This window comes from Armigeres subalbatus, chromosome 2, assembly GCF_024139115.2.
Source record: "Armigeres subalbatus isolate Guangzhou_Male chromosome 2, GZ_Asu_2, whole genome shotgun sequence".
In the NCBI taxonomy this organism is placed as follows: domain Eukaryota; kingdom Metazoa; phylum Arthropoda; class Insecta; order Diptera; family Culicidae; genus Armigeres; species Armigeres subalbatus.
In genome coordinates, this window is record NC_085140.1 from 106,165,854 (window position 1) to 106,180,292 (window position 14,439).

The 14,439-nt window shown below is 41.8% G+C and overlaps 3 protein-coding genes across 4 annotated transcripts in view; 1 reads left to right on the forward strand and 2 right to left on the reverse strand.

Moving 5' to 3' along the window:
* Positions 1–2,387, forward strand: part of LOC134210594 (centrosomal protein Cep290) — a 39,352-nt gene extending 36,965 nt beyond the window's left edge. The window contains exons 12-13 of the mRNA XM_062686708.1: positions 1,292–1,464; positions 1,528–2,387. Coding sequence (XP_062542692.1) covers positions 1,292–1,464; positions 1,528–2,134 — 780 coding nt within the window. The 3' untranslated portion in view covers positions 2,135–2,387. The remainder of the gene's footprint in view (positions 1–1,291; positions 1,465–1,527) is intronic.
* On the reverse strand, positions 2,244–3,860 carry LOC134210596 (charged multivesicular body protein 5). Its single transcript, XM_062686709.1, has 3 exons — positions 3,705–3,860; positions 3,408–3,559; positions 2,244–2,863 (listed from the first exon to the last, which is right to left on the reverse strand). The coding sequence occupies exons 1-3, from the start codon at positions 3,771–3,773 to the stop codon at positions 2,407–2,409; spliced, it is 678 nt and encodes a 225-aa protein (XP_062542693.1). The 5' UTR covers positions 3,774–3,860; the 3' UTR covers positions 2,244–2,406.
* A 1,647-nt stretch (positions 3,861–5,507) lies between these two features.
* LOC134210597 (lysosomal cholesterol signaling protein) overlaps positions 5,508–14,439 on the reverse strand; it is a 54,168-nt gene continuing 45,236 nt past the window's right edge. For both annotated transcript variants that reach the window (XM_062686710.1, XM_062686711.1), the window contains exons 5-8: positions 9,811–10,749; positions 9,208–9,731; positions 6,395–6,904; positions 5,508–6,279 (exon numbers count right to left, since the gene is read on the reverse strand). In XM_062686710.1, coding sequence (XP_062542694.1) covers positions 6,078–6,279; positions 6,395–6,904; positions 9,208–9,731; positions 9,811–10,749 — 2,175 coding nt within the window. In that variant the 3' untranslated portion in view covers positions 5,508–6,077. The remainder of the gene's footprint in view (positions 6,280–6,394; positions 6,905–9,207; positions 9,732–9,810; positions 10,750–14,439) is intronic.

The window sequence follows — 14,439 nt, forward strand, 5'->3', positions numbered from 1 at the left end:
GAAAGGGTTACGATAGACGGGGGTACTTTCGACGTTTTCGTGACTGGAAGGGTACGATGGGCAGGTCATGTTGCAGAATTGAGACGAAAGCGCAAATGAATTGACTATTTTAGCATTAACTGCTAGAATTGAAAATTAATCGATAGTTCGTTATGTGAGATCACCAGGACTTGTACATTATAGATCAGCCCCAAGCAAACATCTGTAGATTTCTCTAAGCAAGAACAGCTAATATGGTCATAACAAAGTAGCAACTACGGGGGTCAATCAAGCGGGGGTCAATTAAAGCTCGTGATAAGTATCTACACGGTCTACTTCCGTAGTAGTGTTAACTTCGCTATTCAATGTAGGCGGCCAGACAGTTGATGCATGGCGATTATTGTCGTTCGCTCAAATACAGCTGCGACGGAGTTCGGTGATCGTCTTATTCCACCAGTAGATTGGAAGGTAAGCATGCCATGGCCGTATGTTTCTTGCCATAGCTATATCACAGGCTCGTGTTAATACTGCAAACAAATCACCGGGACTTAGATTCAGCAGATTGCGCTGAAATCAAACTGCTTTCGCAAACATATCCATGTTATGGCCAATCGATTATGTAAGTGATGAACTTACTTTATTAGACAAAAAATCATTGAAATGAAGATTTTTAAAAAATACTCCATTGTGTACTCAATATATGACAGTACTTTAAATAACCACATTTTACTCGCTTTTTAACTTTTTTCTCCCAGCATGTACAACTTTGACCCCATAGACACTTTTCCTTGTTTTTTTTTCGAGATCTTTCAACTAAGATAAGGTGTACGTTAATAACCACCCGCTATAATAGGAGAATCCACATAAATGTTACTTTTAGCATTTGACCGCTGAGACGAGCCAGCCTAGGGCTGAAAGTCTCCCTAATAAAGACAAAAAAAAGCATTTGACGGGAATAAGGTTAAACATAAATGGACCCTTTTAGAAAAGCACACATTTGTTTTAACTTTGAAATTTTGCGTTTAGTGTTTCAATGCCGGTTCTATTTTTTTCTTGGAAGTTCGCTTAATCAATCATATAGAAACGACCATTCATACCATTCGGGCAACGGCGTGAATGTTATAAGGACCATTTTTCCAATGATTGTTTAGGTTTATAGAAACTACTTAAAGGCATGAAAACAAAAAAATCTGGGATATGGTGCATTTATGGAAATGGTTTTCTGAGGAATGGTACATTCCGAGAAGTGGTTTTCTGGGGAATGTTATAGAATCGCACCGAATCATAAAATTCCATTTCTTTTGATCACCAGGGCTCAAACACTATGACGCATGAGTTAGAAAGGATGCAAGAGAAGATATCCAATTTGGAGGCACAAAACATTAGACTGGAAGCGAGAACTCTTCAATTGCAGCTGGACAACGATATGCTGCGCCAGGGTAACGAATCCGAACGATTACGCAGTCAAATCAAGCATCTAGAAGAGTAAGTCCCCTGTGATGCTTTTTAGATTCAATTAAACGACCAATATTTTTCTGTTCCAAACAGTTATGTATTAGTGTTGAAGGAAGAACTCAGCAAAGCCACAGCCGGTTGTCCCGAAACAATTAACTTCGACAACTTGTGCCAACGTTGTTCGCGAAATGCGGGCACCGGTAGCGGTACTACAAGTAACAGTGAATTAATCGATTACAATGCCAAACTGGAACAAACCGTTATCGCTCTCCGAAGAGTTGTGGAAAAACTGAAGGTGGAGAACAAGCAATTGAAAGAGAACAAACCATTTTCGGTGGCAAACGCCACCGATCGCAAATCTTCCTTGAATGTGACCAAGGAAAGCTACGACCGTCTACAAAAAGAACACGACAAGCTTCAGCACAACTATACGGAAGCTTTGAATCGTGTAGCTGCACTCCAGGTGGAGGTTGAACTACTATCCAGTGCCACTTGTCCCCAGTGTCATCCTCGAGAGGGTGTTTCCCACGAAACGGAGCCTGACATGTTGGAAAAGAAAACGCAACTGCTGGAAAAAGCAAAGATTTTGCTCAGCCGAGCTGCCGCCAAGGAACGTTACCTAAAGGAGCAAATTGCGTTGCTCAGACGAAAGTGTTCAGATTTGCAGAACGTACCTGTTATCGATGAGATCAGCGAGTAGTTTCGTCCTTGGTGCACAGCAAATTCACTTATCACTGCCAGCATGTGTTGATTTATGTTCTGTTTTGGATTTGTTCACTCTTTGTTTTTAAGAACGGTCACAAGCGTTGAAAAAGTACAATTGCATTATTAATGGTGGTGAATACTTGATTTAAAGCATATTTGTATCTTCGGTCGTGCAAGTAAGATTCCACAGATATAATAAGACTTAATTAAAAAATAAAACGAAACAATCGCCAGGATGACTAATTTCACTTGAAAACACTACTAACTTCAGGTGCTTTTCACTTGCGTTGGAATCTGAGGCAATCCGAACTCATCAACCAAAATGCCATCCTTATTAGTAACACTGTCCGCCCCCGGTTCCTTATCCGGAGCAGCCGGAGCCTTGACTACGTCGTCCAAGTAACTGGTATCGTCGTCCAAGGCAATCTCATCGCCCAAGGCATCAAGTTCCGCCTGCAGATCGTCGTCATCGATTTCCGGCATGCCGTAGGTGCGACCCATCGCTTCCTGCACTTCGTCGGCCTGTTCCAACATATCAGCCATATCGTCCTGAATGTCTTCGATCTCTTCGATGTTGATCTTTTTGAATTCCTTCTTCATCGATTTCATGCCGTCCTTCATGGCTGCCACCGTTGTGTGGGTGTCCTTCAGTGTTTGGGCGGCAAAGTTGGCCTGTTCCATGTTGTACGACTGATTCCGTAGGTTTTCCACCTGATTTTCATACCTATTAGAAATGATTTTATTAGACCCTTAACGCCAAAAAGTGAAATATTTTTCTGAAAACTGATGATGTATGTAATCCCAATTATTTAGTTTTCCATTTTGTATGAAAGTTTCATTTAATTGTTATTTATTAATTACTAATCGTACGTAAGCCTGTCAATTTTTCTTTACATCAGGATAAAGTGTTTCTGTTCAACAAAGTTAACATTGGAGATTAATCTAACTACAAACAATAGCCGCAACTAATGATAGAAATCCTTATCGCTTAGTACAGTCGCCTCTCCACATCTCGAGGGACCATCGAGATAGGCAGATAGGGAACATACATGTGTGTGTGTAGCTTGGAGGGACCGAGGAAACCATCGACATAGGAAGAGATATCGAGATGTAGAGAGTCGACCAATAAGTCGACTGTACAATAATAATTACAATAAAAATTATTTTACCGCTTGTTGGAAAGTTGCAATAATTGTCGATTTTGTCTTAATTACAGCAGCATGTGTGGCCGTTCACATTTTTCAAAGATTATCAAAAGAGGGACTTACTGTTTTCGCTGTTTAAGTATTCTCATCGCCTTCTGCTTGACGGCATTCTTGGCCGGACCCTCTCGCATTTTGGCCATTTGATCCTTATATTTGCGCAATTCGGTATCCAGGGTGCGGATCTTCTGGTCGATGGTTTCCGCCCGAGAATCGACCTGTGTGGGATGAAAAGTTCAACATTTGATTATTTAATAAATTAAGCATCGGCCTTGAAACTTGGGCAGATTGGTTCCTGATTGGGTCAAGATTCTGGATGAGTCATCGCAGAGAAAATAACATGCCACCGTATACAAATCTTACCCCCTTGATACAGTCATCTATGCTTGGTCCGGGTTCCTTTGGCTTCGATTTACCAAATAGACGATTCATTTTTGTATGATTTTATCGTAAAAAATGAGAAATTAAACTTTTTACTGAAAATTTGTTTAATACTTTTCGCCAGCCAGACACACACGACACACAACAAACGTCTGCAGGCAGACAAATTTCTTCGGAAACAAAACAAACGCAGCTGTCAAGCGAAACGTCTGATTCAGACGATTTGTATTTTAACACTTCCACGTTCAGATAGCGCTTTCAAGTATAAAATCAATATTATGGTTTCAAAAGAGCCTATGACGCAGAGAAATTGAGAAATAAAATTAACTCCTCCTTTTTAAATCGGTGAAAGCAAGGCACATATTGGGACTTCAAAAAATCTTATGCTAAGTTTAGACAAAGCAAGTCCCTTGAATTGAATGTCTAAAAAGATTCATTCAACCACATATGTGCGAAAAATAAAACTCACTCATGTTTCAGAAACTTATCATGAACCGATTTGCTTGCAACAACGCTTGCATTCGACGAGGAATCGTTTTCCATTGTTTCCTATTGAAAATTAGCCAGATGGGACTATGGGATCACAAGTTATGGCCAAAATACGATTTTCATACGACAAAACACGCTAAGAAAATCCCACTAAAACTTTTTAACATATCTAATGCACGAGAAAGGCACAATCACCACTTGGTGGATCAAGGGTTTTTGTCTAAATATTCAAAATAATAGTGTATTTAATTTTTTTCGTTATTTATTTCGGAAAATGTAATTCCACGGAATGGGTAATTTCCGCTAAATACATGTGCACCATTCTGCGGAGTGTCACACTCCGGGAAATGGGATTACGCTTAGTGGGACTCCTCGAAATGGAATTCCGCAATTTATCATACAATCGTTAAAACATAAATACGCAAATACAACTTGATTAGTTCTAGCAGGTAACTGTTAGAATTCGAAATGAGGGTAAAAGGTGGTAAAGGTTCGTTTCGGCATCGAATTAGAATACTACACCACCCATTCATTACTATCACATTGGCAACCCGTTAACCAATGAAATGTACGGGAAACAAAGCAGAAGGCAACGGCAATTATCGATCAGAGGCGGACACTCGCGGAAAGGCAATATTACTTGATTAGTTTTAGGTAGTTTCGGAGCTTGCTAGAGAGACGTTTAACTAGCTTGATGTCTGGATAACGAAAGAGACCGACATAGATCGGTCTGCCTATTTTATTATGCTTTGACATATCGATAACTATAAAATAGTTTATAGCGCATACACGCTTAAATTGGTTCACTCCATACATATCACCAAGACGAACCTCTGCCATAAAACCTAACCCCCAGATTCCAATAAAAATTCCGCAGGAACTCGTGGCGAGTGCAGAGGTGTTCTCGGCTTGCGGCTGACTGCATCATCAATTCCTTCCCATCCCCGATGACCGTGAGGACGTGGCCAGCGCCGTTATCGACCTTCCAGAATATTAGAGCTCTCGGACTGTGCACATTGAGGTTGGAATGCAGATCCCATGCTTCCATCCATTGGTTCCCTGTGCAATTGCGATTGTTCTGGTCGATCACGGAGCAGCAACTACGAAATGCACGGTCATCATGCTCATGCTCATGCTCAATCGTTAAAGCATAAATACGCAAAGAAGCGTGTCTAGGATAGAACCCAAGCCTTTAAGCTCAGTTAAAATGAAAACGGTGTAGCAACTAAAACACCATTTTGGATCATAGTAAATACATAATCAGGGATTTGTCAGACTAAGAAAAACAATCCAAAGTTTAAGCTGCTAAATATCATAAATATGTATATTCTTATATTTCTGTTTGTAGCTTGTATCAGACTAAGAATTGTGTATTGATTGAGAACCTTTAAAGCGTATGCCATTATACTTGTAAAAATTTCCATACAAAATTTACACGTTCCATTCTGCTGTGGTCCTTCCATTAGACAGATTAAAATATTTACAATCACTCAACTTTCTTATAAGAATGCTGCTGAATCGAACGTCATAGAGAAATAAATATCTAAATTAAGAATTATTTAACAAAATTCGCACTAAGATAAAACAAACTAAGCAAATAATCTACGAGTACCGCCGTAGTCATCACAATACTTTTCATTATCGTCTTTCTGTTTTTGGTAACCAGTTACATTCCGTATGTTTTTGGGAAGAGAAAACTCTTGGAGTTCTTGGTTGTACCTCCTTGCTATTCCTAGTAAATATTAATTCATCAGCTGCGCTTTTTTGGCTTAATTCCCTAGAAATACTGGCTGCTGCGAGATAGAGCAAAGCACTCCAGATGATCTTCGTTACTTAACGGGATCATTCGATCAACCGAATGATAATCTACAAACGATCACAGAACGTGTAGAGCAGATTGCGATCGTGAAAGTGATACACATTGTTGATGTGCCGCAAAACACGCCCATCGATCAAGCGGCGGGCATAGTGCGTTGCATCCGAGCGATCCTTGGCCAGGCCAACCTCGATGAGCCAATCAACAAACACGTTACCGTAGAACACCTTCTTGTAGATTCGGATGCGCCATCTGTTGACGAGGAAAAAAATTGCTTATTAAACTCTTCAACGTATGTCTTAGATTTACGGGTTTTCTACTTGTAGATCATTTTCTATATTGTAATTTGTTTAATCAATGCTCTTACCTCTTGTCTCTGGCGATTGCTTTGCGACAATTGTCCAGATGGTGCGTCGTGAACTGATCGCAGATGTGTCGAGTTTCGGCTGACAATTCGCTCCAAATCGGTAGCTGAAGCAGGTTCGCTCCGTACCAGATTTTGCGCCAAAACTTCATCAACGGTAGCAACAGTTCACCAGTGTCGGTAATAAATACGGCAAGCACAATGATGCTCTGACCAAAGTTGAGGAAAGCATCCAGGAAAGTCAGTTCAACGTAGATCCCGGACATGCCTTCCATGATAAGAGTCCAAACCGAGAGCGCCAAGCCAACAAACATGGAGCAGAGGAGCAGTATCAAGAGGACCATGTGTTTGAGCGTTTGATGTTCATCGACGGATTTGTCGAACTCCAAGGGTTCCAGTCCATCGCGAGCTTGCTCGCGGTAATGTTCGATCAGCGACTGACACTGCTGCTTCGAGGTGGACGGGCAGTTGAACTGCGCCGAGCACATTCCACTGGAGGTGATAGTTTCCTCGCTGAAATCGATCAATTTAGTTAGTGAAAGTTAATTTAAATAAATAGAATTTAGAAAACTCATCGAAGTAGGAGACCGTTTAAAAATTCCAACACTACAGATTGTTTTGTAGGTTGAGATATTTAACGAGCATAACTTGTGACTTATGAAATTAGGATCAACGAAGATTCGAGTGCGAAAAACCATTCAGAGAACATGTGTTGATCGTCTGCCGCTAACCGCAAGTCGAGCTTATCTGAAAAAACGTGCAAATGAGAAAACTGCCTGCGAAGTTTTTGTAATTTTTCTCCTCAAAAATTGTGTATAAGTAATTTTGATCAGGTCTAAACGTCACACACCAAAGATTGTTTGAATATTTAATGGAGCATAGTGGCTACAAAGTGAAAAACTCACTTGCCGTGTTGGAAATCGCAATGTGACTGACTTGCGATTACTTTTCATCTCAATGAGAAAAGTAACCGCAAGTCAGTCACATTCCGTCGAGCAAAACTCAAATTTGTAAAATATAATGCTCTAATACCAAATATGGTGAAGCATGCAATCTAAACATTTTGAAACTCTTGGATGCTTTGAAAGCCCACATTGCAGATTTTCGTGATATCGTGATGGTATTCCGTTATAGGCATAATATAAAATCGGTAATGTAGTATCGATATCAAAACAACATTATGAAAGTATTTCATTTCCCGCTTAAAAATGAAGGAAAACATATATGCTACACACTTTGAACAAAAACTTTTCCACAAAGTTTTACTACTAACAAATTTATTAAAATTAATTGTTTCAAAATTAAATTAAGGTTAAACTGATAATCGTGAAGGTATTTGGAATTTAATAAAAAGTATCCCTTCCAAAAGTCCGGAAGGATTTTCAATCCAAGAAAATCACTAAGTATTTTTAATCCAAGGCTCAGGAACCAAGAATGTTTAGGCTTTCCAAGAAATTAAATGTTTTGATGGTTTTCCTTAAGGTTATTAAACTTTTCCAGGAAGTACGCAATGGTTTCTTTTAAAAATATTTCTGGATTCTCAAAAGAATGTTTGAAATTCTATATGACTTTCTGTAGAAAATAAAGATTATTGAAATCTGCTAATATGATTAATAACAAGTTTATAAAAAGTCTTAGTTATAAATTCTACCAAGTTTAGATAAATTGTTAGAAGTCCATTGTAAAACACAATTCCACATATCTTGTCAGAAATAAGACCAGGAACTTTAGAGCATTCTTGAACGATCATAAGATTTCTAAGTAATTTGTAATTTGATCCATCAAGTTGATTTCTTGAAATTAGTGGCTTTGAATTTCTGTGGTTCATGATAATAGCTTGCAGGATGTAATTCATCCTTCTTAAGAATCCCGCTACGTCATGTCTGCTACGTGTCATTTTGTCCCAAGGCCCACCCATATTTTGGCACATGGACGTGGTCTTTGCTCTCATTGGGAACCTGCTGACAATACAAATAGTAGCAATTTTATTGTAAATGATTCTATTAACTGATGAATCTATTGATAAAATCATTCTCAGATTTCAAAAATGCGCTCACCGAGCGTGATTTTGAAGGATAGCATCGCGACTCATATGAATAACATTCGGAAATAGGTTGATTGCGTCTTATTCTTTTATTGGGTAAATGGTAACAAACAACGCGAAAATGTATCAAAGCCCTGAAGTAAATCAACTAATTATCTGGGTGAGAAATTAGAATGATTTCACAATAGTATTGCTTATTAAGTAAAATGGGAAGTAAACATCACTTTAAAAAAATCTTTATTATCGTAATCCAAAACATATTCGAAAGAACAGTTGCTATATGTAGTGTGCAAGTTTCAACACGTTATATTGTGAAAAAAAGTGAAACGATGGATAGCATACTTACTACTTAGTGCAACGTATATTCCTCTATCCATCAATCTTCATTCTTAAATGTGTACACAATTTTCTTCCGCATTTTTCTTTCGAAATGATTTGTTTTTGTATTTGAGAGATTTTCTGATCACATGTATTGAACAAATATGAACAGTTTGTATAACATTTTACGAAGGGAGTACACTTTTACTCGATGTGACTAACTTGCGGTTACTTTTCAATATGGGACAATTTGACTTGGTATTTTTTTCCACTTTTCTAGAACAAACTTCTCGCGTTAAATAGCATAACGCATAGTACATGTGAAAATAAAGTGATACATGATAATTACTCAAAATTGCCAAAAATTCAGATGTGCTCGACTTGCGGTTAGCGGCAGTGGTGTTGATAACCGAACTGTTAACCAAAACTAGGAAGCACTTTAAAAAAAACTTACTTTTCAATATCATTATTTATGCTCCGCTGAATAACCAGATCTTCAATGTCTACAACAGTGCGGCCACCATTTGCATTAGCACCACCGCCCCCAGTACTGCAACATCCACCACTATTCGCTCCTCCGCATCCGGTATCACTGCCGCGCAGAATTTCATCATCACTTGAAGTGACCGACTGTCGTCGTCTATGCAGCGCACTACCATTGTGACTTGCAGCACCCGGGCCATCCTGGATTAGGTTAGTCACCGAAGATGCTCCCAGAGTACTGGTGTCCGTTTCCGGCGAGGAAACTTCTCGCGAAAGCGTCATATACTTGTCATGCCTTTTCTTGAACCGCTGGTGCAAGATCAAACAGCCTACCGTGACGATAAAGCACATGACTAGAAGAAATACGGCAACTGCGGCTTGTGCGTTTCCGTACTGGAAACTTGGATTGCGCTTTTCTGTTGGGGTAATGTTCTTGTTGTCCAATAAGTACAGAAGCGATACGACGAGCGTTGGTACACCCCAAGCGACGGCAATCTAAACAAAAGAGAGAACGCAATGATGATCAAGTACACTTCTTCTGAATAAGCATATCTTTTCTGTCATCTATACTTACAAACACAGGCCACAGCTTCAACACGAAGCACAAACTTCGACACTGCAGAAACAGGATCGTGATGGCCAAAAATGCAGTCCACAGCCGACTGCTGTAGCACCCGATCGTGAAAAAGTAGAACTGCAGATACATCTTCCAGCCTGAATTCTGCTCAAACGTCGACCACATGATCACTCCGATATTACAGATGAGCTGCGATATGATCAAACAGCTCGTCACTCTGTGTGGCATCTTTTTCATCCTGCGCGTCAGAGTAAACAACAACAGCATCCAGAGAGAGCAACACATGGCCACGATGCTGATGTCGAACGCAAATTTGTCCAGCTCGTTCAAGTAGTCGGACGGATTGAGATTCGTAATGGTGATCATCTTGGCGGAGATGAACATCAGAGGAGCGCTGATGAAGGTTGACGCCACCATGCTGTTGGCGATCAGATCCACGTCTTGGTTGTACTGTGAGGCAATTACGAAAACACCCGGAGCCGAAGGAAACGTCCCGTACAGGAACCCGAACGTGCTGAGATCCGTCGTTTCGGAGAAGTTTGCTCCGGCGCCTATTATGTTCACGGTTTGTCGAGTTACTAACGGAAGGACTAGAAGTTTCACCAGGATCAGAATGCCCGGCAGAATGAGGCCCGGACCTTGGAGGGTAGCGCCTTGGCCCACCATTCTTAGACCGAGTAGGAACAGGGATGTCGCCGAGAAAGAATTGCCCAAGGATTGCAGGATACTGGCGAGGACGGTTGGGATGCCATTGCGGAAGATCTGGCCTCCGATTACGCCCAGAAGGGTCATGAAGAGCACCGGATTGAAGAAGATCGACTCAATGGTTTTGATGACGACTAGAACTTTACCTTTCAGGAACTTGCGATTGGAGCCGCCCGTGTCGGCCAGTTGTGAGCAGGGTGGTATGGATGGGCGACGGGTTTGTTGGAGCGTCTGAAAAAAAAGATGGAAATTAATAATTTGTAAGTAGTAGTAGTAGGTAAGTAGATAAGTAGTGCGTTCGCGTTGTCAAGTATTCATGAATTTTTCAAAAAGTTACGACACGGCGATGTTTGTTATCTGCGCTGCTATTGAACATAGCATTGTAGGGTGTAATGCGAAGACGAGGATCATCAGGTATGGATACGACTGTCCTCGCAGCCTGTTCAGCTACATATTTAGTATCCTAATCGATGACCTAGCTAGAGGGGTCTCCTAGCGTAGTTGGCTACACGTTCGCCTTATAAGCGAATAATCATGGGTTCGATTCCCAGCCCCTCCACCATACCCTCGTCAGTCGACGGAAGCGCAGTCCGTACGGTGCCGTTTTGAGGAACGCGCCTAACCGACTGACAAATCTGTTCTTCTCGGAGGCATTCCTCCAACGTACCTCGATAAATGGCAACCGAATAGAGCAACGATCATTGAATTCACCAGATGATCAAATGGACACAATGGACTGGGTGTCCAGCTTCGAGACTGATTGCATATATTGACCAACTTTCAGCTTACCATTGGCATCGATTCACAGCGGTAACTTTCTCGTACCAATCTGCGTTCTTGATGTCGTCTTTGCAGGTGGAGACGCTCCACCAATCCACCTTGGTCTTTGATGGCCGAGGCTATCTCTTCTGCTGTTGTGACGTTGTCTAGCTGCTTACATCGGATGGTCACCTCTTCGTGTAGAGCCCTTACTTCTACATCCCCACTCATAAATTCCAAGGCAAGCGCCCCATATGGAGTACTACCTGCCTGCAAGCCCTTCCTTAAAGCGAAGATCGTCTCGACTGTTCTTGTCTGTCTTATGCTACGAACCTCATTACCATAAACTGTAAACTTCTCAGCGCTGCGCAGCGTTCTTTCTCCGTTTTTATAAGCAGCGCATCTCCCTTCTCTGTGGCTCTCGCCAGGCGCGTGGATGCTTCTTTCTCTTTCTCCGATTTCCTTGCTACCGTTTGCCAGTGACCGTCCGATAGCTGGTTCTGTTGGTCGGGTTGACTTCCCGTCTTCGTTGACTGACTGGCTTGTTTCGCCCTTGTCCTCCTGTTACGCTCTTTGCCCTTGTTTGCGATCTTCGTAGGCTTGCTCTCTTAGTCTGCGCTTTCCCAACGCCTTATGGCATTCTGTGGGTAGCGCTTTTTGCCGGGAGAGTCCCTGGTGCATTTGTCTACTCCTTTTTGCCGCTGTTTATATTCTTAATTCAGTTGAAAACCGGAATTGGGGGATAGCGAAGTTGGATTTTTCTCACGATCCGTACGTTAAACCATATCACGAAGCGCTATTCAGCGCACCACTTCCGAAGTTGGGTTTAACGTACGGATTGTGAGAAAAATCCAACTTCGCTAGCACCCAATTTCGGGTTTCAACAGGACTGAGTATATTGCTGAGTGACAAATCTAATGCCTCCTATGCCATAATTTCGGCACTATGGAAGAAGAAGGGAGCAGTGTACTATTTGCCATAGTTTTCCAGCTTAGCTGTAAGTGAAGTGATTTCGAATAGGCCAGGAAGAAATAACTCCATAAAAATCCCAATTAACTTCAGAAACGATTTATTCTATAAATGCTTTTTACTTTTAATTTTTATATTTGTTTTTATTCTTGTACATTTAAGATGTCAAAAAATGTGTAGAAAAGTAGGTACAGAAAAGTTGTGTTCATAGGAGCAGAGCTAAGTGGGAGGATACGGTGGTTACACTTAACAACCCTGTCTAACCAAAGTAGTCTCCTGTACGTCCTAGTCCCAACTTGGCACAGAGTGCTCCGAAGGCGGTCACCTGCAAGCCCTTTATCATGATGTCCGCCTGTTAATCCGGTGATCCGCACGCTGCACAAGGTCACGTATGAAGTGGAGCTTCATGTCCACGAGTTTCATCCGACTATTATAGTCCTGAGTCCTCGGCTATACGAATTGTGAACTGGTTATCCTAAAAAACTGGTATCGCTTAGATTGTTTTTCTTTTCAGATCGCATAGTAGCCTCTTCATCCAGATAACGTGGCAAATGGTCAAACATAGTGCTGCTACAATGTACAATGCATACAATGTACAATCTGCATAAGAAAATGCTTCCAGTAGCGAAACGTTCTGTCTTCGATAGACCAGCCCAACAATGTTCATCACTTAGGCACGCTTGAAATTGGCTGAAACAGTTGATAAAAAACCTGACGACAGGTCCGGTTTTGTAATAAACGACGCGTACATAAAATAGCCGACAAGCTCTCGATACGGTTTTTCGGCTCTCAGCTTCTCGTCTACTTCAGCTGATTCTCAATCGGTGTCGACCTCGGCTAGGCTTAGGCTTGCCTCATCACGCTTTATTCGGTACACCCTCTTGTACGTCACAACCGACCGTCCCTCTGGTTTCTTCACAAGCGACCAGGTGTTGTTCCGCTGCAGTGAGCTCATTTCTTCTTCGATCGCAGCCCTTCATTCGTTCCAGTCATCAGGTTTCTGTAGCACAACGATCGTTCCCGGAATTTCGTTCACGTAAATAACTGCTCTTAAAGCAAAGCTTGCGTACTCCATTTCGGAGTCTCGATACCATGCCGGCACCGACCGATTCCGCTGTGGCCTTCCACCTACCACTTCTTCTACTTCAGGCACTGTGGGTTCTCCAATTCATCTTCCTCTTCTTCTTCACTGACAGGAATACAAACCACTCCTTTCGCGGGTAGGCTTTCCACAATATAGGTCTTCTCTTCTACGAAGTCAACATCACGCGCGACGACAATCTTCTTCACTGGATTCCACACTCTGTATCCATTGCGGCTGAAGCCTACGAAGATTCCGCCCAAGGCCTTAGAGTCCAGATTCCGCAACAATTCATCAGGGAGATGAACAAAAAGTTTACAACCGAACACTCTTACGTTCGATACATTTGGGTTCCGGGACTCACATAGCTGATGCGGAGTTTGCTTTACGGTCATCGGGCTCCAGTTGGATAGAAAAACTGCAGTTCGCACAGTCTGTCCCCAGAAACTCTTGTCAATGCCTGAATCCTCGCTCGCTCATCCCATTCTGCTCAGGAGTGTATCCATTCGACTTGAATTCCTGCTGGTCTTTAGAAGTCAACTGCACCCACCGCTCCAAGCATTCTGACCAATGTGGCATATAAGAAGGTGCTGATCAAGTGAATTCAAGCCTTCTTATATACCACATTGATCAAAATGTATTCGAACTGTGGGTGCAGTTGACCTCCACACACGTCAAATCAGAGACTAAGCCGCAGGCAAGCTGGAGGCCATTACCGCTCGCGGAAAACTGGATAGCATCTCACGTTTTAAATGCATTCGGCTCGCGATGCTCGAAAACTCAATGCAGGGCATCCCAGATGTCCTTTGGAAACTGCTTACCCTGGACATATTCAAGCTGCGTATCTGGGATCCTCGATACCAGCAGGGACTTACACCGGCGATCCTTCTCCATTGGGCTTACTCTACGAGTGGAGTGACGTGAGATTGCTCGAATGACGTGAGAAGAGTCGTATAGCCTAGAAATACTAGAATAAGAGATCGGCAAAGACGCCAACTTGTTTCCAATCGAACCGTCAAAAGCGGTTCCATTTCGACATGTTTACTTTTTGCATCCATAAGAAGCAAGCAAAAAGTTAAAGTGCTGCCAGTATTATTTTCACGATTTCATGC